The sequence below is a fragment of the Neurospora tetraspora genome (genome assembly GCF_033439725.1).
Source record: "Neurospora tetraspora strain CBS 560.94 chromosome Unknown B0H65scaffold_1, whole genome shotgun sequence".
In the NCBI taxonomy this organism is placed as follows: domain Eukaryota; kingdom Fungi; phylum Ascomycota; class Sordariomycetes; order Sordariales; family Sordariaceae; genus Neurospora; species Neurospora tetraspora.
Genome location: NW_026944383.1, coordinates 1,652,256 through 1,677,826, shown reverse-complemented (window position 1 = coordinate 1,677,826; position 25,571 = coordinate 1,652,256). Strand labels below are relative to the sequence as shown.

At 40.9% G+C, this 25,571-nt stretch overlaps 2 protein-coding genes across 2 annotated transcripts; one reads left to right on the top strand and one right to left on the bottom strand.

The window, feature by feature from the left end:
• Positions 1 to 8,677: 8,677 nt before the first annotated feature.
• B0H65DRAFT_16158 (uncharacterized protein) lies at positions 8,678 to 10,833 on the bottom strand. The gene has a single exon (XM_062821247.1). It carries the CDS (start codon positions 10,619 to 10,621, stop codon positions 8,786 to 8,788), a length of 1,836 nt encoding a protein of 611 aa, XP_062685898.1. The 5' UTR covers positions 10,622 to 10,833; the 3' UTR covers positions 8,678 to 8,785.
• Positions 10,834 to 12,739: 1,906 nt separating this feature from the next.
• On the top strand, positions 12,740 to 13,719 carry B0H65DRAFT_562588 (uncharacterized protein; the record flags this gene model as incomplete). Its single annotated transcript, XM_062830206.1, has 2 exons — positions 12,740 to 12,940; positions 12,966 to 13,719. Coding segments are annotated over 2 exons (534 nt in total), but the record flags the coding sequence as incomplete, so codon positions are not given.
• Positions 13,720 to 25,571: the final 11,852 nt, after the last annotated feature.

Here is a 25,571-nt window from a genome sequence, read left to right as displayed (position 1 = left end):
TACTTTCTATACTTAATTTTATATAACCAATAGCGTAAATATAACTTCTCGCAATTAAGGTTATTCTTATTATATTAAAAGCAGCCGGTCGTTAAATATATATTATCGAAATATAATTAATAAAGACAGTACTCGTCTACTATAAACTTTACTTTACTTATAAATTTAAATACAGCGCATTGGTATTAAGGAAGATCTTTTAATAATACGTATATTTAATCGACAATAGGGTCAGCAGCAATAATAATAGTGGGTTTATCTTCTTATATAAACAGTACGTCTAAAATAAGGATAATAACTATTGGTTATAAAAGAATATTAAATATAGTAATTTATATAAAGACTATTCGTATAGTACTTACTACCCTCTAACGCATCCTTAAAGACGGCATTATTACCGGGCGCGAATAAATCCTCTTCGTCTACTTTTACAATATAAAGAGACACGCTAGGTATAAGTTGGTCGAATAGCAATTTATTAAAATTAATATCGCAAAACTACTAGGTGTAACGGGGATAGCACGGTTAATACAGGTGCTAGTCGTATAGCTTAATTAAGGTTTTATGAAGAAGGAAAGTTCTATTTGAGAGGTGGCTCTACCGGAGATACGAGGTTTTAATAGGGGCTATATAGATATAACTACGGCGCCTTATAATAATTCTAGTTAATAATTAGAACGCTATAGCCCGGGCTTTAGCCCTATAATATTACCCCCCTCCTCCCTCTTCCTACCCCTCTATATATTCGCTCCTTCTATTTCGACCGACGAAGGTAGTAAGTAATAAGTAGTAGCGTACGTATATACGCACCTTTAGAATTATATATAAAAACTCCTCCTTCAACTTCTTTTCCCTCTCTCTCTCTTTTCCTCTTTTTGTTTTAATCGTTACTTAAATTATTAAGGTAAATATTATTATCCCCTAACTAATTTTTTACCTACGTTTCTTAATTAAAGTAAATGCTTTATTTAATTTCGTCCAAGCCGTCCTTATTTCCGTTTTCACAGTTTAAAAGTGAAACTTTATCTTCGCCGTTATTATATAATTTCTAATCCTCTTCTTAAGAGGCTACCGGTTATTGTAAATATATTAAAAATTCTATTGTTACCCTTAAGAAGCTTGAATTTATTAAATTTAAATATTTGCTAATAAGTCTTCCCTATTACTCCTACTTTAAGAAATCGTTATTAACTTTATTTATTTTTAAGCGGACTATAATTTTTCTAAAGTTTTATATATTTTATATTTAAACGTCCTATATAAATAATATATTAAATTTAGAAATTGAATATATATAACCTATTATAATAATAGTAAATAGTGCAATTAGGCTTCGTCCTTAATTTAGAAATTCGTTGCGATTTAGGAAGCGGCGACTTCTGGTAAAATAAAGACGAAGGCTTTCGGGTACATCCGTAGAATTATAATTATTTAACGTTACGCCGCCGAATTGTATAAAGATAACGTTATTTCTTTATAAATTTCGGTTAATTGAAATTTTTAAATAGGAGTATAGCTATTTCTTTTTGGCCCCCAGTAACGTTACCGCCGCTCCTCCTACTTTTATTACTCTTACTACTCTAATTATTCCTTTAACCCCCACCTTCCCCTTTAGGGAGTTTATTATAATAGAATTAGTAACCCGCTTTCAATCGTTCGAGAAGCGGTTGGAGGCTATAGAAATTAGGGATAATTAGAAATATAAAATACTAAAGAAGAATTAGAGAAATTTAGAATCGATATTTATTACCCTCTTTTTTTTTTTCTGTACTACTATTTTTATTACTTTATATATTCTATACTAAAATATTCGACTAAGTTATTATTAATATCAACTAGGCTATATTTTGCTTCGAAATAATTTAAAGCCGCTATATTAGCGAATTCTTCTAATAAATCCCAAAAATATTATACTTAATTAATTTAATTAATTAAAATTATCTCATAATTTCTTTTAATTATATAATAGACGATTTTATTTAGAAAATACTCCTTCTCCCCATTTACTATAATAATTAGCGGTTAAAAATCGGTAATAATTTAGCCCGGTAGAGGGTTATTACGAACCTTCCTAAATAAGTCTATATAAAATTTATTAAAGATCTTTAAAAAGAAATTGGAGAATTTTATTATAAAAGGGTTAAAAATTTTAAATACTATATATTTCGTATAAACCTAATCGAATTTCTTCTTAGAGCATACTATAGTAAAATTCTTGAAGTTTAGTTAAATTTTATCCTTTACTTTAAAAACTTTAATTAATTGCCTTTTGTAATTAGCGAAACGCTCTTATTCTTATATAGAAATTATTATAGTTATTTAATATAAATCCGTAATTTATTATAATATTGTAACAAAACTTTTAATTTTTATTTATAGGTTTTTAAAATTTATTTTTATTAAGGGAATTATTAAAGTTATTAAGGATTATAGATAATAGCCGTAGGTAGTAAAAAATAGAAATATACTAATGGAGGTATTAATTCGGCTATTAATCATTAATTATATTATTAGGTATTAATAATCCTAATCGTTTTGGGCGTAATTAACGAAAATTTTTAAAAAGGTTTATACTTCCTAATTTATTCTTTCGGGGCTACTGTTAGTTTAGGGGTAAAAAACAGTATTTAAGAATGGATCGATACTTAACAAAGTGTAAAAATACTTTTAAAATTAGTTAATTTAATTAGTACCCCTATTATTAATAATAGACTACGGCTACTTACAATATTGTATAAAATACTTAAGGAACATTTCTGCTATTATTTCTATTTTTATAGTAGGTATTAGTTTTAAAATTACTAATTTATTAAGCCTATTTTTAATGATGAAGAAATTAACATAGCCTTTTATGGGAGGGAGATTAATAATAAGATCTATTTAGATATTTCTAAAGAATTAATTTAAAATAGGAAAAGGCTTTAATATCCCTCTTTTCTAATTTCTTTAGTATTTTACTTTACTATAAATATTGTAATTAATTAAGAACCGACGGATATATATATTTATTAACAGCTATTAGAAATCTTTATTTATAATATAAATAGTACCTTCTTTTTTAGGGTGCTTAAGAGTTTTCGATCGTATACTTTTTAAATAATACGGGTGCGGAGAACGTTCTTTTTAACGTCTTTTAAAAATATATATAGGATTATAACTTTAATAATAATAGAGGCTCCTAAAATCTAAATATAGGTTTTATAGTATAACCTACTAAGTTTATGGATAGTATATTCGCTGAATTAAATTTTTAAACCCTATTCTGAAATTAGGAAGGTTCTATTTTTATTAATAACGGTTTGGCGGATAATTTAATAAAATTCATTTTCTTAAGAGACCTTTTCTAAGAGTTACTATAAATTTAGATTTTTAAATACTTTTACGCCCTCCTTCGCTATAATAAAAAAAGCGATTATATAAATATAATTTTTAAAAGCGGATTAAAGAATTAACTATATTTCTTTAGCTTCTATATCCTCTTCGTTAGAATAGTCCTAGTCCCGACGGAATAAAATATTAAAAATTATAGCGAATTTCCCCGGGCGGTAAAGGATTTCGAAATTGAATTATAAGAGAAATTCGGCTTATTACGCTTATTGTTTAAAGAATTTCTACCTCTTTATAAAGTATTCGAAATTATAGTAACTAATAATAATAATAATTTTTTATAGCTCTTAAATTCAATAGACTATTCTTCTATATATTTAATAATTGTAAGTATTTCTTTATTATAGATAGGGTAGTTACGCTCGGCAAGGGTAAATTTCTAAGAATAATAAATAATTACTGTCTTTTACATATTCTTTTCTTAGGTAAGGATACTACCGAGACTATATTTACCATAATTTACCTCTAAAAATGTAAATAGATTGGGATCTTACTAAATAAGAATAGGGGTTTTAATAAATAACTCCTTTAATTTCTTAAAGGTTATATCGTATTATTTGGTCTATTTAAAAAGAACCCTTTATTTATAAGGGCTATTAGCGGTCCTATAATTAAAGAAAAATCTTTAACAAATATTCGGTAATAGTTAATAAATTTAAAGAAGCTTCGTACCCTTTTTTAAAACGTAGGTACCTCCTATTTAATAATCGCTCTAATCTTTTCCGGGTCCGCCTAAATACTAATATTTATAATCATAATAGAATTTAAATATTTAATACTCTTTATTGTAAATTTATATTTCTTAGAGTCTAAGTAGAGTTTAATGATAGTTATATATTTAACGATTTTACGCATTTTAATTAAATGATCTACCTTAAAGCCTAACGAAAAAATTAGTATATCGTCTATATATATTGAAGTAAAATTATTAAAGTAATTCTCTAAAATACTATTAATATACTATTAAAACGTCGTTAGTACTCCTAATAATCGGAAAAGTATAACCAATTACTTAAATAATTTATATCGAATTCGAAATACTATTTTCCCTTCCTCTCCTTCGGTTATACGGATTTTATAGAACGCTTATACGATATTTATCTTAGTAAACTATTTCGCTTTAATGATAATTCTAAACGTTTTTTTAATTAAAAGTAATAGGTACTAATTTATTTTAGTAATAGTATTAAGAGTTCTATAATTATAGTAAAACCGAAGACTTCTTCCCAGCTTCTTAATAAAGAGAATTAGCGTAGTGGTAATTAAATTACTAATATAGATAAAACCCTTATCGAGAAGAGTTTTAAGGGTTTTCTTTAATATTAAGAATTCTTCTTATAATATATTATAAAGGTAATTGTAAGGAAGAGGCAGCTCCTTACCGTTTTTATCTTTTTTAAATTCAATTTTATAATCGATACTTAAGCGGTTAGGATTAACTTTATTAGCCTCCTCTTACTTTCAAACGAATAAATAATTATATATCTTTATAAGGATAATTCTTTTATAGTTCCTTATTCATTATCTTAATTTTAGGCTTAAAAGCTTTCTTAATATTTTATAAATTTACTACGAATATTATTAATTTCGCAATTTATTAGCCGCTCTTCTTCCTAATCCTAATTACTATAATTACGAACGTAGTTACTAAATAATATACTATTTCTCTAAATTCCTTAGCTTTTAGGGAGAAATTCTTTAGGGAATATCCTAAGTACGGGATTTAATAACCGGCTACTCTATATTACAATTTATATTTGTAAGGGATAAAATCAACCTTTATAATAATTAACTATGATTTCTTTAAAATAATAGAGAATTTTAATTTAAGGATTATATAAATATAAATAATAAATTTATATTTATAAATATTTACCCTAAAATAAATAATCCCTTCAATTTCTACCCCTTCTATTTCTATTAAAACTCTTCGTATTTATTTCTTAAATGTAAATATAATAACAATTTTTAACTTTTTAACAATACTTTTACTAATTATAATATATTACTAGTAACTTTTATTAATAAGAGTATAGAAACGATTTTTATTATTAATAACGATAAGTATTTTAATAATATTCATCTTTATAAGTCTTAGAAAGCTTTTAATTCCTATTTTTTTATTTAACATTCTAAAATATTCTTTTATTCGACTTTATAAGGGAATTATTCTTTTTCCGACTTTTTAGAGGAAAAATACTTACTACTATTTTCCAATACGAATTCTACTTTAAATTTAATTTTAATAAATTTAATATTAATAAGGGGACGTTATACTAGCTAATATATATAACTACCAACTATATACCCGCTAGCTCTACAATAGAAATAGAAACCTAAAGTACGGCGTTTATCTCTTTCGTTTTAAAAGACCTATTTAATATACTTAGCGTCCTTATTACCAAAATTACCCTTTATTTTAGTATAGTTTATTATAATATTACCGTTTATATCCTTAGGGTATTTAAAGGTAGGGGTAAGGTCGCGCCGGGAAAGGGAGCTCTAACGACGATTACTATATCTTTTACTATTACCCCTAATATTACGGAAAGCCTTACTAATTTTAAACTTCTATATAATATCTTTTAATTATTTAATATAAAAATTATAGGTCTTAGGTATATAGATTAAAATTAATTAATCGTAGAAAGCGTTAGATAGAAGTTTCTAACTAGGTTAATTTAGAATTATTTTTTTAAATAAGGCTTCTAACTTTCGTAAAATTCTTTTCGAACGTAAGGAGTTAATTTAATAGGGATTAGTTCTCTCTCTATTATATAATACATAAGCGGGTTAAGGCTAATCTTTTTTCATTCTTATTATTGAAAATTAATTCGAAATAGTCGAAGAAATCCTTAGGTCTATAAATATTATTAATACCGCTATAGCGCTAAAAACTTTCTACTTTAACTATTTTATCAGCTGGGAAAGCGTCCAATAATATTAGTTAGCCCGATTTATCGCTAGTAATAGTTCTCGCCGACCTCTCTTCTTCGTATATAAGGTGCAATTGGGTAATATAGAGATTAAACGTAGAGGGGGTTCTATCTTATTTCGGTTAGCGGATATTCTTACGTTTAAAATTATAATAAGGAGCGGTTTTTTATATAGTACTAATTATAACGCTTGGGGTAATAGTAATTATTACGGCAATTATATTAATATTGAGAGGATTCTATTAATTTTAAATAGTAAACTGTATATTGAGCGCTATTCTTACTATTTAGGCGAATACGTCGCTAATAAATAATATCCTAACGAAATCTTCCTTCTTTTATACGAAGCGTACGGCTTCTCACCTCGTAATTTCTTCTTATTCTATAACTATAGCGGCTATAATAGTGGAAAATTCTACGGGAATTCTAATTACGGCCATTTGGGTAGGCAGGCCCTATTACTATTGCTGTAGCGGCTACTTATTCTATTCTATTAGGTCTATTATAATAGAACCTAATATAATAGGGATAGTACAGTTAATATAAATACTAATCGTATAATTTAAATAAAGTTCTATAAAGAAGGAAAGTTTTATTTGAGAAGCGGCTCTACCGGAGATGCGAGGTTTTGATGGGGGCTGTATAGACATAGCTACGGCGCCTTATGATAGCTCTGGTCGATGATTAGAGCGCTACAGCCCGGGCCTTAGCCCCATGATACTAGGGATCGTTAATATTCTAATCCAGCTTGTAATCGAAAAACTCTTAAAAATCTATAGCACCGACAACCTATTAATATTCTTATTAATTTATAACGACGGCGAATTTTAAAGAACAGTAGTAGTAGTATTATTACAACTAATAGAAGGTAGTTATATAAGGAAAAATGAAAAAATAAATAAGAAAGACGCAGGTAGGGAAAAATACTAATATATAAATTATTTTATTTATTTTTCTAGGAGGTGACCGTACTAACGATAAGATTGCTACACCCTTACTACCTCAATACACTAAATTTCGTACAATACTAGTAACTTTCTCAAAACAATAGTAATTTCGTCGCAAACAACGGGAATCGCATTATCTAAATGCCCTCTATTCATTACCAAAATTATACGAAAGTATACGAAAAAATAGTAATGCAATTATATTATATCGTAAACCGCGCGTATATTCTAGTAGTACATCTAGTTTTGACGTACACAGCTAACAAATCTTGTATCACATAAATATTTACTATTATTTTTCTAGGAGGGAGGATGTGACTGGGGGTGTGGTACGTACTGTTTTACAAGCCCGTTACGCAAAGCCAATAAATGCGGGCTCTACACCCACCCTCCGCCCCAGACATAGCAAAACGATCAATGCTTCATTACCTCTGGCGATCAATCCCATCGTGTTTCATCACGCCAATGATCATCATGGCAACAGGAGTTTCTTTTCCGTCCAGGTTTCTAGGTAGTGTAGCACGGCAACTGTCCTGTCCTCACAGTCCATTCGTCTCGTGTAGGAGACCCCCATCCTCGCCATCTTGATATCTGCCATCTGCCGTCAGTCGTCACCGACAGTCCAGTCTCGCTTATATGCGATGCTGTCAGACTGTCGTCAACCACCCCGAAAAAGTGCGGTCCGGTCAGCTTACCAGCCTCTTCCAAAGAGTCCAATCGGCCCGAGCCGAGAGAAGGCGGATCCAGTGCCGCAAAGAAGCTTCCATTGGATGTGTTCGGTCCCACTTGGATGTTTCTTTCTCTTCTCCTGCTTCTCCGGAGAGCTTTTCCATTCCAGGAATCCCGAATCTCCACACACGAGACACTTGTTGTGGGCTGTCCAGTCCAGGTCTGCTTCGCTTCGATGCTTGATGCTTGATGAATTGATCATTACTATTCAAGTTGCTAGCTATCTATTGATGTCTTCTGATTGGCTTTTCATGCTGGCGAAGTGATGGAAAGTTTTGAATATCATGCTATGTGTAAGAAAAGGAAGTGGTATGGCGGTGCTTCCTCGGTGACTGTGAGTGAAGTAAAGCCGCCATACTACCAATGCTGCCTCGCTTGTGTTGCTGGTATCAATTTTCCCATTTATGTCCCCTATTACCATTCTATAATGCCGCCCGAATCGACAGAGGCTTTGTTTTATAGCGTTCAGTCCCCCGCATTAATGCCGAAAATAAGGGTTGCCAGTCTATCGTTGTTCTGTTCCTCATGTGCATCGTGTTGCATGCGTGTGTATCCAAGAAGGAGAAAGTAAATCAAATAAACTCGTTTCGTCCAACGACGTAAAGGGGGTATAATGATATGGGGAAGTCCCGGTGTAAACACCAACGCCGTGTAAACCCAAAAAAAGAACACAAAAAACCACACAGAACACCCAACGGTACTGTGTGTAAATAGATACAGGAAGAAATGTTGCCAAGTGGCGGGCTGGTGGTAACAAGTCTAACCAGATGTCATGGATGTCGGTCCTCAGAACTTGTACTCGCCAAAGGGAGCGCCAAAGTTGTTGTTACGCCTCAACTTGAGAGGGATATCCAATTCCGCTTCATCCTCGCTCTTAGAGCCGCTGCTGTTTTCTTTCCCCTTGCTTGAATCGCCAGACTGGTTCTCCGCCGCATTCGACGGTCCCGGCTCGCCGTCATCAACAACAGCATCCTTCAGAACAGAAGGAAGGGCTGCCATGGTGTCCTTGCTGACTTCTTCGAGCTTATCGGAAAGCCTACGGAAGAAGATCTCGTCATGGGCGGGCATGTTCCTAACCATCAATGGACCTCTGAGAGGGCGATCCTCCGCGGGCTCATAAGCCGCAGGAGGGTCTTCGGAGACCACTGACTCCTGTTCCGCCAGTTGGATGGTGCCTTCTTGTTCGCTTATTACCCCAAATGCCTGACTGGTCATATCGTCGCCGCGCTGCAAGGTGGGTGTGCTGCTACCACTGCTATTGATGGTGCCAACTCCAGAAGACGAAGCGGTCGCCAGGACAGAGAGGGAGTGACTCGGAGTATGGCCAGCATGCATGGTGAGACGAACCGACGCTTCTGCCTGAAGGACTTGCTTGGTTTGCTCCTTTGCCGGGCTTTCCGACCTGGGTTCGGGCACATCAGGTTCGGGCATGTTAGAGGCCGGGGGTGGTGACGGAGTCTTGGTTGGGGACTTGAGCGCTTCCACTGCGGAGCCGTCTGTGAATGTCGATTTTTGAACCGAGTTGGCCTTAATGGGGATTCCCTCGAGCTCTGGATGGATTGCCTGGACATCGACGACAGGCGCGGGACTGCTAGGCCGCAACTCGGGAGACTGAGCCATAGAGTCGGCTACTACTGGACCCTGTGGACCGGGAATTGTGCTGACAGTAGTCTGATTGGGTTGTTCCGGTTGCTGAGCTTGCGTATGTTGCGTGCTTCCTTGAGAAGACCGTGAGCTTCTCATGCTCTCAGGCGAAACCTCGCCCCAGCGGACGTTGCCGATCATTCCATTATTAGAGGCATGAGCAGCCGCCAGGGCTGCAAGGTTCGCGTTGCTGGATTGTCCTCCTAGATGAGCGACCTGTTGCTGGAGTCGTTCAATCTCTTGTAGCAGCACAGCCTTCTCAGCTTCCCATTCTGCCCTCTCTTCTTCCATGAGAGCTCGCTCCTCCTTATACACTTCTTCAGCGCGCTCCCTGTTTGCTTCCAAGTACTTGCGCTCGGCTTCCCAGGCTTCTCTGATCCGGCCATTTTGTTGGACTAGGCGCCGGACCATCTGTGCGTTCGAGGGTGCGTTCACAGCGTCCGCCAAAGCCGAGCGGGCCTGTCCGGCAGAGACAGAGCTGATAGCCGGCACCGAAACACCTGAAAAGGCATCGCCAGGGGAAGCACTCAAGCCATCCATCGATGTCGTTAGTGGCGGAGAGAGGATCGAGAGCTGGGCTTTTGCAGCCTGGCCTGACTTGGATCTTCGCAGGTTGGGAGGAACGCTGGTAGATCGTTGTTGTTCGAACTGATACTGGAGTCCTTGTTGAATGGGCGCTAGGGTGGGCGACATGAACTTGGACGTGTGAGCGGCGACAGGGCCACGAAAGTTGGGAGATAGTGGTGAATAAACGTGGCGTCCGGGGACAGAAAGCTTGGAAGGCGCCTGCAGAGTGGGATTGCTGGTGACTGAGGCAAGATCGAAGTAGCCGGCGGCACCTCGGGGCAACGCGAGGGGAGAGATGAGCGAGGAAGAGTCGGCGCCCAGACTGGGAAGAGGGAAGCGCATGCTAGTGTCGATAGAACCCGAAGGCAGGAACGAGTCGGCGCCCATCCTGGTCATGGTAGAGGAAGACATGGCGGAAGGTGATGAGCTAGGTTGTTTTCGAGCGAGGAGAGAAAGTGAGGAAGGCGGTTGCCAAGTAGGTATCACTGGCGCCCAAGGTCGGTGTGGTTCGTGGTCTTAGTGTATTGATGTCATCCGTCATGCCACACCAGCAAGGGACCGCCGCAGATTTTTCGAACTTGTCTTTATACCCTGGTCCTGGCCAATGTATGTACTTGGTACGCTGTAAACTTGGGGGTCCAGCTGTAAAAAACCCTTTTGTCCGTATGTCGTTGTAAGACAAGGGCTCTTGGCTGAAAGTTGCACGATGGGTTGAGCTGTGGTGTAGTGGATGGTCTTTGCCGGTGCTGGTTGCAGATAATGTTCGTGGAATATGTTCGTTTGAAAAACTGGCGGGAAAGTGACGACAAGGTAACGGGTGCCCTCGAGGGTTTTGATGTTCTGCAGGTCCGAATGCTCTCGTACCGGAAAGTCTGAGGGACTTTGGTTCGGCGGATCCGATGTCCCAAGTTCCACTTTGGTAGGCGCGGTGTTGGGTTGCGGTGTAAGATGGCAGCGACGGTTGTCGATGGGATGGCAGTCTGCGAGAACGCGTTGGCTTGGACACGTAGGTGGTAATTGCTCGTAGAAAGTTTCGACTGGAGATGGAGAAGTTAAGTTGGAGACAACTACGGAAAGCGATGAGACAGAAAGTGAGAGGGAGAAAGACCGAGACTTTGATGGAGAGGGTGAGGTGGTGGTGGTATATTGGTGCCAGCTAGGTGGACGGGCGGAAGTGGAAGCAATGAGCATCCCTTGGCACCTGCGTACTGTGCCCTGTGTGTTCGACTGGGAGAGCGCTATGGGCGCGTAGCATCCGTCGGGCTGGGAGACGAGACCACCGACAGACACTGGGCCCCTTCGTTTTCCACGCTTCCACTCGGGTTCGCTGTGACGCAACCACGAACCCGCAAAATGGCGGGCACGGCGGGGCCCATAAGAAGCAGCCTGTCCAGCCAAACGGGGCGACCAATCAGAGGCTTTGTAACAGGCTCAAGTGGGCCTGCAAGTGTGGCATCTGCGGCCCGCATTTTCCCCTTTTTAGTCGACCATGAGCTTGCTTTTGTACATTCCGCTACGACACCCTCCATTCGTCCTTCATCATTCCGTCGCCCGTGACGCCAGAGTGCTGATTTCTGGGCCGTCCTGTCACTCAAAACGTTTCCTTTCAGCCTGTACGTCTTTGCTTTGTCGATCGTGCCTGGTATCGATGGCTGGGACGGGATTTGGATGACACAGCATCATCGGTTGCTAGCAGACGGTACCTCGCACAAGGGCACAACCCAAAGGGGGATGGGCTTCCACATGCCGTGCCCTTTTTGCCGTCACTTCCCCACGATTGGCAAAGTCGGTCCGTCGAAAAAAGTCGGAGATTTTGGGGTTGTTGACCGCTGGTGCGAGCCTCAGCAGGCCCAGTGGATGGCAGCGGATGGCAAGTGGATGCGAGTCTCCTGGGCCGACTTCTTTTTTTCTGCATGTCATGTGTCCATGTGGCTCGAATTACCAGACCGGGGATGGGCCTGCTCCTGCCTCCTGTTCCGAATCTTTCCCGGCCCGCAGCATTCAAACAACCGACACCGAAACGGAAACGGGGCCGTGCCTTTTTTTGGACGGGCTTGGTGATGAAGGGGTCCAAGTGGCCGGCATTAAATTTCAGATACGTCAGCTGCATCTGGCTACTGGCCCTATCGCGACAGGTACATGCTTGTGTCAACATGTGTAAACATGTGTTCTCCCATCACCAATTCGTCCCTTTCTTGCAAACCCGTACCTGCTTCGTTCGCATGGAACCTGGCATGGGATTGCATGGATGAGCTGGCAATCAGGGCCAGTAACCGACAGATGGAGGCCAGCCAACAACGACCGGTATCTTTTGGCTGTCGGAGACGGGAGAACTGACGGGCCAGTGGAAGCCGAGGTCGCTCAAAGGCTTCCAGGGCTCTGGTTCGGTGGATGACAGAGGTCTCACGACATGCCATGTAGCCGGTCTGTACGCGGCCTTCAGCTTGTAGATGGAGGTGAATCTTGGTACTCTCTCCTTGGTCCGTCACCTACATATCTCACTGCTGCACCGTCTCATACATATCATGCAAGCAGCAAGTCATCCAAACGCAGTACAAGCCACAGCTTCACATAACTCATTCAGCGTCCCCCGCCAGCTCCTGTCGACGTGCTTGCAAACCCATATTCGCTGCCGCGGTCAAACTCACCGCCTGGTGGTCGGTTTCGGTTTCTTGGCCCAACATCCAGTGCGTGTTGACTCATTATTCGGGGGTTGTGGTGCGGTCGTCGGTGGGACCTTTGCTTAACCCCCAAGTACTCTTCTCTGACAACGCGAGCTCCCGTTTCACAAGCTGGAAGCTGGAAGCTCGAACAAACAAAGTGTCCTGAGCGTCCTTCTCCAGCTCCCCAGCGACTGCATCCCAGTTCCGCCAGTCGCCAAAATCTAGGCCCCACGAATCCCGCTCACGGCTCAACCGCTCCCGTCCCGTCGTCTAAACTCATCCGACGCCCATTTACTAGCAAAATGGTTCTCAAGCCACTTCTCCCCCTTTTGCCAAGTATCAAACGCGGGGAACGGGCCGCGTGCCGAACGAGCAAGAAAAAAAAGGGGATCAAAACTCCAAATATCATCCCCATGACCCCTTGACTTTTCTTACTCATTCTGGACGAGAACATGCCGAATGGCTGACCTGATTGGTTCGTTTGCAAGGGCCCTTACCGAACCAATGGGACTGTGTGTAACCCACGCCGCGCACATGGCGTGTCCCCTTCCACTGTCCGTCAGCTCAACCCCCAATTCAGATGCCGCGTCGAAAGGAGCACATGATTGATTTCCCCAAACACCTTCCCCAGGAATGGCAATCCGTCTATCCACTACGACGTTGCGCTAGAACACTATCGAGAAGCAACTGAGAAAAGGGCCTTTTTCCGTGTCGCCATCCTGGAACCGAACCGTCTTTCCATGGACCTCCCCCCTCGTCTTTTCCCGCCCAGTGTGGGGACCCCGGATTTTTCAGTCGGCAGTGTGATGAATTCAAGGTATTTACAAACGAACCAAGTACCTTTGGATTGATGTTGTGATTTTCCTAGACATTTTACGACACAGTCTTCATTCCATTGTCGCCAGCTCTATCTGATTCGGCACACATACACCGCTGGCTTTCCCCGAGTTCAAGCACCCAGAATCTGTCACGTAAGGAGAATGGTGGTCGGCCGGGGTTTGCCGGAAATCATATCCGGCTCGCGCTACCCCGTCTTCACCTTGCCGTCTTCCCAGGGTTCGATGGTCATTCGAGGGACCAGGACCCTGACAATCCCGACTGCCCCGAGGTCCCTATGCTTCCCTCAAAGTCCATGATTTTCGCGGGGGTTGGGGTTCATTGTGTGGTTCAACCCCCCTTTCCAGAGTGCAAAGCGTCCACGCTGGACGGCAATAGCAAAATGCTATTTGTCTGTTCAATATGCATTTCCTGCACGCTCAGCGGCCCGACGCCTATCCCGCGCGGGTTGAATATGGAAGTTGTCATTTCTGGATGTCATGGGATGCAGCAAAAGCATCGCTTCACATCCCGTACACATGTCTCCCACGCGTGCCGGTATGGGATGGGGAACTAGGTATGCATGAAGCTGGGCCTCTCTGGGCGTTCGCCGGGTACGGAAACCACACACACGCGCTCAAGTGGGCATATGTATGTGTCAATAGCATTGTTTTGTGTCTGCACCGCTTTAGTGCCCCCCTTCCCTTTAGTTCCCCCTCAAACTCCTTTATAAACCGTTGGGACAAGTTTCCCCGTTATAACCTAAAAAACAAAGACTCCAATGTCGTGTGTACCCCTGAGTCGGGTACGGGTATCTCGGCGTTCGTTGCCTTTGGGGTATCTTTGCCAGCCCGCCGTCTGCCCAAACCGTGTACCATCCCTGAATGCCAACTTGTGGAAAAGTGAAAAGAAAATAATCAGAAAAAAAGAAAAAGAAAAAAGTAAAACTCCTGTGACCCCAAAAACGCCGCATCCTTTCCCCGTATTAGCATGATTGCATCCCATTGGCGCCCATCTCGCTGCTGTGCCTGCAGCCCCCGTGAGCCCCTAATCCCCTTTGAGGTTTGCTCAGTCGATGTGACAGAAAACGTTTGTCATGGCTAAGACATTGGCAGAAGCTTTCTCATGAAGGCGGTCATCGATGGTGGTTGCTCGCCGGGCTGTCTGCAGTTGCCGCACACGGCTTGTGGTCTGTTGTGACACTCAAGATCAGCATATGTTTACCGACGTCTCACCAACGCTTCACCGATGAAAAAGCGAGGTCCGGCGACAGTGAGGGAGTCAAAACTGCGCAGACAACAAAAAGAGCCTTACCTTTCCTCAAAGTCCATTATTGTTGGTTGGCACTTCTTGCGTCTCTCTTTATAATCGGCGCAGTGTTTAGAGGCGAGCCACCTGATGTGACCGCAGGAATATTCTCTCTGTGCGATTCTACTGTCAGTGTATGTTTCATCGCAATACTCGGGGTAAACCGGAATCTTTTATTACTTACTTGTGTATAGTTGCACATTTTACTAGTAGCGGGAGGAGTGAAGTGAACATCAGCGTGGCGACGAGTGCTGATGCTAAAGTGATGAATCAGAGAAAACCCCAGGAAGGGTTCTGGCACAAGTCTTATAATCAAAATAACAAACCCATGGGGGAGAGGGAGCGTGGCTTGCCCCAGGGCAACGAGGGCGTGGTATGGTGAGGCAAAGGTGAGCTGGGTGAGCTGGGGCTGGGGGCACCGTACCCGATGCCAGACAAGTCAGTCAGTCAGTCGGTGTCAGATCTTACCTTGTTCATGGTTATTTTGTATCACACAAGTCGCTAACGACTAACGCCCGGGTGAGAGGCATAACACTTCATTTCTCCATGTTAATTACCTACCTACCTACTCGTCGTTCAACGCCAATGTTGTGGCACCATCCCTTGCATTGGGGCGGTTTTGGATGGAGAGAATGCCATGCTTGGGAAATGCTGAGACCAGCAAGAATCCCATCTCAAAGCCAGTGTCTCACTCAACTTTTCTTATTGCTATCAACACGCAGCTGTCGGTTGTCAAGAGAGCCTCTGTCAGAAATCGACAAAAGTAAAGTCAGAAGCAACAACCGGTAGTTGTCAACGGATGAGGAATGATGGGAGCAAAAGCACAGGTAGCCACGACGGCCCGTTTGGATCATCCAAGACATCTTGGACCTTGGTGGCGGAACCCGTAATGTGTATGTGTGTCTGTGTCTTTCGGTTTGAACCCTCCGCAATGCAAGGCTGAGACTCGGTGTAAGTACTTGATCTGAAAAGGCCCCATCTCCTCCGTGAGGACTCGTGAGACCCTACGGTCTTAGACCGTATGATTCCAAACGTTACGGTTGAGCTTAACTCTCCAAAACTGCTCCTTGCCACAGTTGAGTGCTGACCATTCTATCAGTGTGTCGACCACGCACCGCGTCTTGTACAGTTCAGCACCAACTGTCGAACCTACTAGGAAACGTAGGCAACTTTACGCGACAGAGCTCGACTGGTTCTTTGGCTTCCGTAACACAGAACCCAGGCAACCGTCCTCACCAAATCCCGACATACATAGGGCAATGTCCACCTTATCATCAGGCCATTCTCCCCAGAAAAAGACCGAACGGTTTGTCTCACCCTCAATTTGACGTGCGAAAGCATGTCCAGCCAGTATCCGGAGCCTTCAATTACCGCAGGACATTGCCCCGTGGACTTACAGGAAGAAATCTAGGTAAGATGGGATTGGAAAATACACGAGTAGGTGCCACAGAAAGCAACACAGAAAGCGGCGAGGGAGTCATCAAGCTCGTAAGATGGCCAGTCACCGTCGCCCCATCTTTGGTTCAACAAAGTCAGCTCCATCTCCATTACCTCAACCAGCAAGAAGATCTGCTCATACGGAGCAATAGCGACCTTGGGTTGTAGCCAGCAAACCTTGTTACAACCGAGATAAAGACAGACCGAGAAGATGAAAGATAAAGGATGGATCCTTTTCGTCGGTTGTTTCAGCAGACACGGGAGGGAACCTAAGAGAGACGGACGGAAAGGAAGCAACGGGATTTGGAGTCGTACCGAGACTGAGCATGACCGCAAAGCTGAAGGTTAGTAAATGAATCCTGTCTCCAAGATGAGTGATGACTGCGCTGCGCAAGCACATGGTACCTAGGGGATTTGTAATGCCCGAGCTGGTGCGCTGTGCCATTGATTGATGGGATATCTGTCATGATGGGGAAGATGTTGTTGTCTGCGGCAGAGGTTTTCGTGGTTACCTATGCGTGAAAGAACCGAGAGTGAGGACAATCCATGCTCTCTCTCACCTTTAGCTCTCACCTCCTCCGCCTCACCCTTATGAAGAGAAAGGACGAGACATGAACGACTATTCGTCTGTCGTCACACACGAGAAAGGTTCCGGCTCGAGCGTTTACAGTTACACATGGTACTTGATCGGGCAGCAGGGTTTCTGACGCGCATTCGACTCCATATCCTGTCCCTTGACAGACCCAGTCCCTCCCATCTTATCTCGATCTTATCAGTCATGGCGGTTTCACTTAAAATACCCTCCTTTGATGGTTTGAGACGTTTGCTTATCTGACTCATTCCAGGGGGGAGAGAGCACGTAGACTAGATTGCAGTTTAAGAGCGAGTGAACTAAATGGACTATATGTTCATGTAGTTCCGACGATGGCAGGAATTACCTATACATGTAGTACACAAGGTCGATCAAAACCCCTTAGGGTAGGTAGGTACTTTACAGCCGACAGGAGGTCACACGTATGTGGGATGAAGAGAAACACAACAATCTTAAACGTTTGTTCCGAGAGGAAAGTTTGAGTGTTACTCCCGTGGATTGAAGGTAGGAACAGCCGCAACTAAGGTACTGGGTACGCACCTTCGAGGCCCCTGATTTTTAGTTGTGCGGTATATGCGGCATTTCGTGGTGTTGAAGTTGCAGAGGGTCCTTTATATGGACCTCTCACTTCGTAAGTACCTTAGGCAGAGAGTGCATCAAGACACTTCTTTCCGGCAAGAGGATCGTCTGAGGCTCAGTGTCCAGACTGGCAAGTGGGCGATTCTTATACTCTCACCACTCTCCTCTAGAGTCGAGAAGACGACGCCAGTCGTTCAGCGGCTAAGGACTTAGAGTGCCTCCCCGCTCAAAACGAACGCTCTTATGGGGCCCCTGTTCATCAGGCGAGAAGGCTATGGCTCAAACTGACGAGTTGCAGAAATCCTGGAACTTTGGACCTTTGAGTGTCTCTATGGTCTGACATGGTCGTGGCTTCCAGGCTGGTATCTTGAAAATCGATTGTCCATCCTTCGTTGGTGTAAGCTCGGTAATTCATGGTCACCCACCCGAGGAAGACGAACAGCAGCTGCTGGTTGTGCCAGAGACAATCCCATGGCAAAACACAAGCAACGCAATCATCTCGAAACCGAGTATCTACAACACCACTTCAAACACGAAAGTATGAGTCTACAATGACCATGAGAACCGATGACGGTAGCTCGGTCGTTGATTCGCATTGCAGTGGACTAGACCATTAGCAACACTGAGCAGCTCGGATCTGACTTGGCAGTGTTTGAAGCGAAGCGATTGTTAAGGACAGCAAGAGACCTCAACTGGTTTGGACTGAGGCGAGTAGCACCAAGGCGATGAGCTCAGATTGACTTGAAAGCTGGTTTCCACTGATGATGCGGGTCATATACTGCAACGTCTACTATTGATGCGGTCTTCTCTGATTGAAGAGGACCTCACCGAGGTAGGTCCTTTTTTGTTCTGGCCGTATTGCTTGGAAACTTTGTAGCATGTGCTGATGCTGTCGGAGGGTCTCTAGAGCAACGGAACTTCAAGTTCTCAAAATTTGACGGCCGGAAAGGGGCTATTGCTCTGCCGAATCCATCCATCCAAAGCCGAATAGGTGTTCCTGTTCCAACCCCCAAACTTCATCCGCCTGGCCGAAACTCATCATCTGACAGTCTGTGTTGATAGTAAGGCGTCACCGTTTTCCATGGTTGATCACCGTTGATCTTCCAGAGACTGGAGTCAACCTCCTGAGTACCGCGGTGTCTGGATCATTGTGGTTGATCGTCGCTCTGGGCATAGGCACAGCCACACACATGTACACACCGCTTCATCCATTCAGCTCGCTGCCGTTTGACTCCCTTTCTAGTGTTTCCGCCATCATCGTATACCTCACATTTAATGGTGTAAAAATTGACAATACCATCAAATGGAATAGTCAACTGGCAGCCAGTCTGGGGCCCGATAACGGTGTAGTTTGGACCAGTTTCTGGGCCTCGATCCTTGCGGTTGTCCATCCTGCCCATTTTCACTTACCGACATTATCGTTACTGTCAAAGTCGGGCAGCTTTGCGTAAGTGTCTGTCGGTCTGTGTCTAGTCAGCTGTATTGTTGCCGTTGTTCGTCGTCCTTTTGACCAGAACGCATCTACCTAGAACCCATAATGATTGTAGCCCTCCGTTTCATGGGTTTGACGGTCTATGTAGAGGTCTAAAAGTCTTGTCTAAACAGCCCCGTCTTCCATTTGACGGAGCAGTCTGTTCATCACAGGTCACGGAGGTTGCTGAAGTGTCAATGAACATCGTTGATAGGGCTGGTAACGGTTCTTCTAAAGACATACCTTTAGCGCACACATGTACTATGTACACAACACCAGCGTACACTAGTGTACCTCTCTCTAGGCTAGCTAGGATACGTATCAACACCACGTTGTTGATGTCTGAAACGAGCCCAGTACACGTGTATAGGGGCCGGTCCCGAGTGATGGCCATGTTCCATTGCTTCTCGAAACAATACTTGTTCTCACGTCTAAGCGCCGAACGCGGAGCCCATAGTCGAGTGAGCTAAACAGCCAGACTCTACTCTCGTATGTGACAGTGTTGTTGTCGCCGTGATAGGTACAGATGGCTTCACCTTGGGCATACGTACCTGTAGTGATTGAAGCCCCCTGACATGGGATAGGTGTCCTGTCGTGGGTGCGGCGGAAAGTGGGTTCTATACACACAACAACACAATCTCCGAAAGCGGAATTCTCGTCTTTCGGCTCGGCATAGGGATCGATTATTTCCGTCATCAATCCATTTTTTTATTACGCGGAAAATATCAGGTAAAACTAACAGAAAGAGGCACGTACACAAGTCCGTGCCCCCCTTATCGGCTTATCCATCCCCCACACTATAATCTATTAGATCTAGTTAATCTTTTGCTCGTTTCTACCGCAAAACACCATCTTTTTGAATAACGACTCGATATTTACATCGCCAATAACGATGCTTCCTATTCGCCTTATACGGAATTAACATATACTTGATAAATACAACCTCATCGAAAACCCTAACTATCGCCATCGACTTGCTAGGTATAAACACTACCCATAGTAGCAAGCAGAGAATATCACTCGCATACGCACGTACCTTACTGAATGCCAGAACTTCATCCAACACAGGATTACACTTCAAATCAAAAATCGCGAAGATATTCGAACACACATAATACAGATTAATAACCGTCAGAAAGTATACTACCTAATTACTATAATATCCTTAATAATATAAAGTATATACTAATTAACATCGTCTCTACAAGAGAAAATTAATCAATATACTACAGAGGTAATACTCTTCGAAAGTAAGGTATTCTCCTTATTCGACGGCGCCCCTATAAGAGCCTTCCTTTATATATTCGTACTAATATATATGCCGCCGAATATATATAATATTTGAAATATATAGTTACCCTGTATTTACGCGTAAATAAAGAAATGATTCGTCGACTAATACGTAAAAAATAAAATATATATTAATATTTATTTAATAAATTAGAGGATGACTCCGGTCGCTATATTATTAATATCTCGTTTAGCGTTTATAACGGGCCAACTTTCTACTAAATTAATATAAATTCTAATTCGATTAAATATACCTCTATAAATTGAATTACCCTTATTACCCGGGTAAGTATCTAATTTATCGATAGAATAATATTTAAAATAAATAGCTTCGTTACTAATACGTATAATACCGCGCGGAAGGCTATGTAAAATTTTATTGTTAACGGGAAATTTAACTATTCTTTTACAATCTTATATAATTTATATTCGCTTTAACTATTAATAAAAGATTTATTAAATATATTAATATTCAAAGTAATAACTTACGTAATTAACTAATTCGTTATATTCTTTCGCACTTCCAAATTCTAACTCTCTCGCTTACGTACGTATATAATCTTATACAATAGTAAAATTATATTAATTTTAGCCGCGTAAATTTGAATCTTCCCGTTATTTCTTATATATAGTATTGCTAACAAAATTAATATAATTATTTAATAGGAATTATAATATAAATCAATTAAATTAATTTAACGTATAAAGGTAATACTATAAAGCTTCGCCTAATTAATACTCTTTAATGGCTAGTATTTAAACGACCCCTACGCTAACGGTAATAAAGGTATTCCCGCCGTATAATTTTAATAAATATTTAATATTATTAACGACGGTAGTTTTTAATTTATTTTTAATAAATTAAACATTTTCCTAATACTACTTTACAAAGTTTAATTAAAAATAAAGGTAAATAAAACGTACGTCGGTTATACTGTCCCTAAATAGTTAGAAGTTTACTAAATTTAATTCTATTTATAATACTCCATCCCCGCTAATGATTAATAAAATTTAGACCGTACGTATATTACTAAACGAATTAAGTAATTAATACCTATCAATTAATTTAAATACTTCTAATTATTAATTGTTACTATGTAGGTACTTAATACTATTACCCTTCTTATTCCTAATATATAGTACCAAACTATTAAATTCCTACGTAAGTTCATAGGGTAGCTAAAGTTAATAAATTAGTAGGTAATTAAAAACTTCTTCAATTTTCGTACTCGTAAGGGGTTATACGTATAGTACGCCGCCGTTTAGACTATGAACCTAAGTCCTAAGTAATTCTAGGGGTATATACAAAATATAATACAAATTAGATCAGTTATTACAGCCCTCGCTATACGTATATTTAATATATTAATAAATAGTATACTATATAAGAGAACCTTCTCTATAATAAATTATCTCGAAAATCCTATACGTAATAAAATAGGCGCCGAGAAGATGAATATATTAATATTCGTCTATATAAATAGTAGACGACTCTATAAATTAAACTAAAGCTAGGCCTAGCTATTTTACGACTAAAGAAACGAGTTGCTATTGGAGATGGAAGAGCGTCTATATATCAATATACAATATAATAATCGAGGAGGGTAGGAGGTTGAAAACAAGGATATTCAATAGAGCAAATCGAATATATTATAAAAGGCGATAAATCACTCGATTCCCAATAGATTTAGTAGAATTACGTGAAAATATCGAAAAAAGGGAGGATTTTACCGATAAGTAAATCACGTGCGGTTAGATAAGCGGTTAAGAATCCCATTTTTTCATTGCACTGACAGTTATTACCATACCTGACCAGTGACCATTCTGACGAGACCGTCCCTAGCTCGGCATGTCTTGAATGGGCTCAGTTACAGGGCCGCAAAGACGGAGTACGGCACCGGGGTCGGCTCAGAGACTCCATTCTCTAGTCCAGTGCTACCGTGCTTGATACTCGTCAGGGATTCAAAATCTCCCGTGACTAGTAGTGAGCACCCCTAGTCAGGTTCATTGATTCGTACACGTTCATTGATTCGTACCGCGGGAGCGACTTACACGCGCTAACCAATGCCCGCTTGGCCAAAGTCGACCACGCTAAGACGGTTAGCGGGCTTACCCGCATATACAGATGGTTTAGGTGCATATTATCTTTCCCAGCTGAATATGAGATGCATGCACACCATATACGGCTCGGTTATAACAATCTCGTACGAATCAATGAGCGTGTACGAATCAATGAACCTGACTAGGGGTGCTCACCACTAGTCACGGGGGATTTTGAATCCCTGACGAGTAGCTGTTGGTTTCACTTTCTCCGGCGATGAGCTCTCCGTGGTAAGCCGCCTTGGGCGCCTTGAGATAGGACGGCCGGATGCCGATCCCTTTCTTTGAGGTCCGAACAAGTGGCCGTCAGATCCCGAAGCCCCGGGTTGGTGTAGATCCTCTCGGTCCCCTAAACTCCACCAAGGCACCAAGCGCTCTCTGCAACCTGCGGCACCGTCACGGCGTTGTGAATCCACCCCGACTTCCTTGGCTACGTACCTGCGTACCCACAAGGCACAATAGCCTCGACGGCGGCAGTCGATGTTGGTGATATGTGGGGTTTCGCCGTGGTGTGGGCGTTAGACCGCCGTGGTACTGCCGAGCACCCTTCCGTCGTCGAACAAATAAATAATCCGGTACTTGGGTGCACTTGCCCCCCACCTCCCGGGCCTCAATACCGCCGACCTTCTCGCCTCCCGCCTCCTGGTCACTTGCCCAACAACGGAAGCCGAAAATCAGCTCTACCCTTTCCTGCGCCTGAGCCGGAACTGGCGTGGCGGTATGTTCGATGTCGCCCACTGCAATGCAAGTGGAAGTGGAAGCAAGGGGAGAACTTGGGCCGGACGTGCCGGCATAGCCGGAAATTGTAAAACAGAGTTGCAGCTTGCAGACAACCGGTTGCAGAGAAGGGGCAAGCGATTGTGATAGCACTAGCGTTTCTATAGGGCCGTGAAAGCCCGTGATAAGGAGAACCAATGGCCGGACGACGGTTTACCAGCTTCTTTTGACAAACCTAAAAGGCGAGGCGGAGCGAAGCCAGCCAGAAACTCGCCTAGGTCGGCGGAGCGTTGAAAAACAAACCTCGAGGGCGCGTTCCAAATTTTCCAACGTTGATCCAGAGCCCATACAAATCGACCCCTGCGGTTGATATGCAGTAAATATGCAGTTGATCACACCGCATATGGCTCAAAGAAGACGTTCAGGAGCTTGGCACGTACCACGCTAGCCAGGGAGCTCTATAACCCCCCTGTACGTAGCTTTTTACCTATATAAAGGCTTATTAGCTTCCTAAAAGGGGTTGATAATATATTAAGACTGGTTAATCGAAAAAAGCTGAGAATCTCAGCTTTTTTGAAGGGTTTGCTGTTGATCTAATAATAAAAGATAACAAAAACTACTATAGCGAGCTTAATTTTAAAGCCATTCACAAATAGAAACACCCATAAGGTTTCTAAGAAGCCATTCTATAAAATAGTATTGCGTACACTACCGTAAAACTATTTTTCAATAAATCGTCCTACGATAGTGCACGCTGTGTCATATTATAAAACGGCTTCTCAGAAACCTAATGTAGTCTCAGACCTCAAACCTGCTAGACTTCCGAAACGCGCCCGCCCGCCTCACCCCCCTACACCACCCACTAATTAGCGAACGGGTATACTTTTTTGCGGTAGTAGGTCTAAGCTAACTTTGAACGTTTTAGCTATTAGCCGCCGGGGCCTAAATTGGTACAATTAGAGCCTACTCTAATTAAACTATAATTATAATTTATAATATAATAAAGTTATAATTCTAATTAGAGCAAAGTTTATTAAATTGTATAATTATAATTATATTCTTTCTTTATATAATATATTCTAATTAGAGCGAAGTCTACTAAATCGTAATATTTTATTCGCCCGATTCAATTTACTACTCGTTTTAAAAATCGCTCCTTCCGGCTTTACTTATTAATTATTCAATATTCGCGCCCAATTCACCTAACTTTATATTCGAACTCTCTATCCTTTAAATTAACCTAATTATATTAATATATTTAATACCCTGTAATATTTTAGACTTTGTAGCTTCTAGTCCAATTCCTTACCCGTCTCCAGCTATTCTATCGAATCCAATTAATTTTAAATTCTTTAACAGATCAAATTCGGGTATTTATAATGCGGATTAATACTTCGTTTGTATTATTTAAGAATATTGGATCCGCTTTAACCCTAAGAGGAGGATATTAAAGCAATTTATTTATAGTTAAGTAAAGGTAATTCGAAGCGATAATCGGCTATTCGGGTCCTATATTAGGCAATTCGTTAATTCTTTATAAAATTAGGATATATACGAAGCTTTCGGTCGCTATAATATTATTATATAATTTAGCGACGAAAATTATTTATATAATTCAAAGAATCTCTATCGGGAATTTACTTCTTTCCCGAAACACTTTAAACTTTTTTTATCTTTCGTGAAACTTAGCGTTTCTTCTATTTTGGGTAGAAGTAGGCTATATAATATCTTCGATTTATATAATACTAAATAAGTTATATCGGTTATAAAGGGGTATATTATCAATTTATTTAAATATACGCTTTAAATACACTTACTGCTCCAAAGCTTAATAAAATATATTTATATATATTAGCCGTTTTAGAAACTACGAACTTGTTATAATAATATTATCTCGCCTATAATATATATAATCTTTACAATTATTATAAGTATTATCGCCCCCAGGAACTCCGACTTCTTTTCGTAATTTATAAATTTACATTTACGTATTAATAGTGTAGCGAAGCGTATTTAAAATATATTAGCTATATTCAAAGTCTATATTTCGTATACTAAGATTATAATAATAATTAAAACCTTTACGGATATTAAAATAGTTAGTACCGCTACCTCTTATATTATAATTTTAAATTTATATTTTTAAATTAATTTGAAACGGGTTATTTCTAATCCCGGTCTTATTATTATTTATAATAATTATAATTATTTAAATACTATTTAGGGCTTCGGTATTAATTGGAAAGATAAAATGTATAATCTTACTATTTGCCTATTAATAAATAGTCCTAATATATATAGCCCTTTCCGCCCCAACTAATTCTGATTTATAGTTCTATTCTAAAAGAAATAAATAATTCTAATATTCGCTTAAACGCTATAAACGTT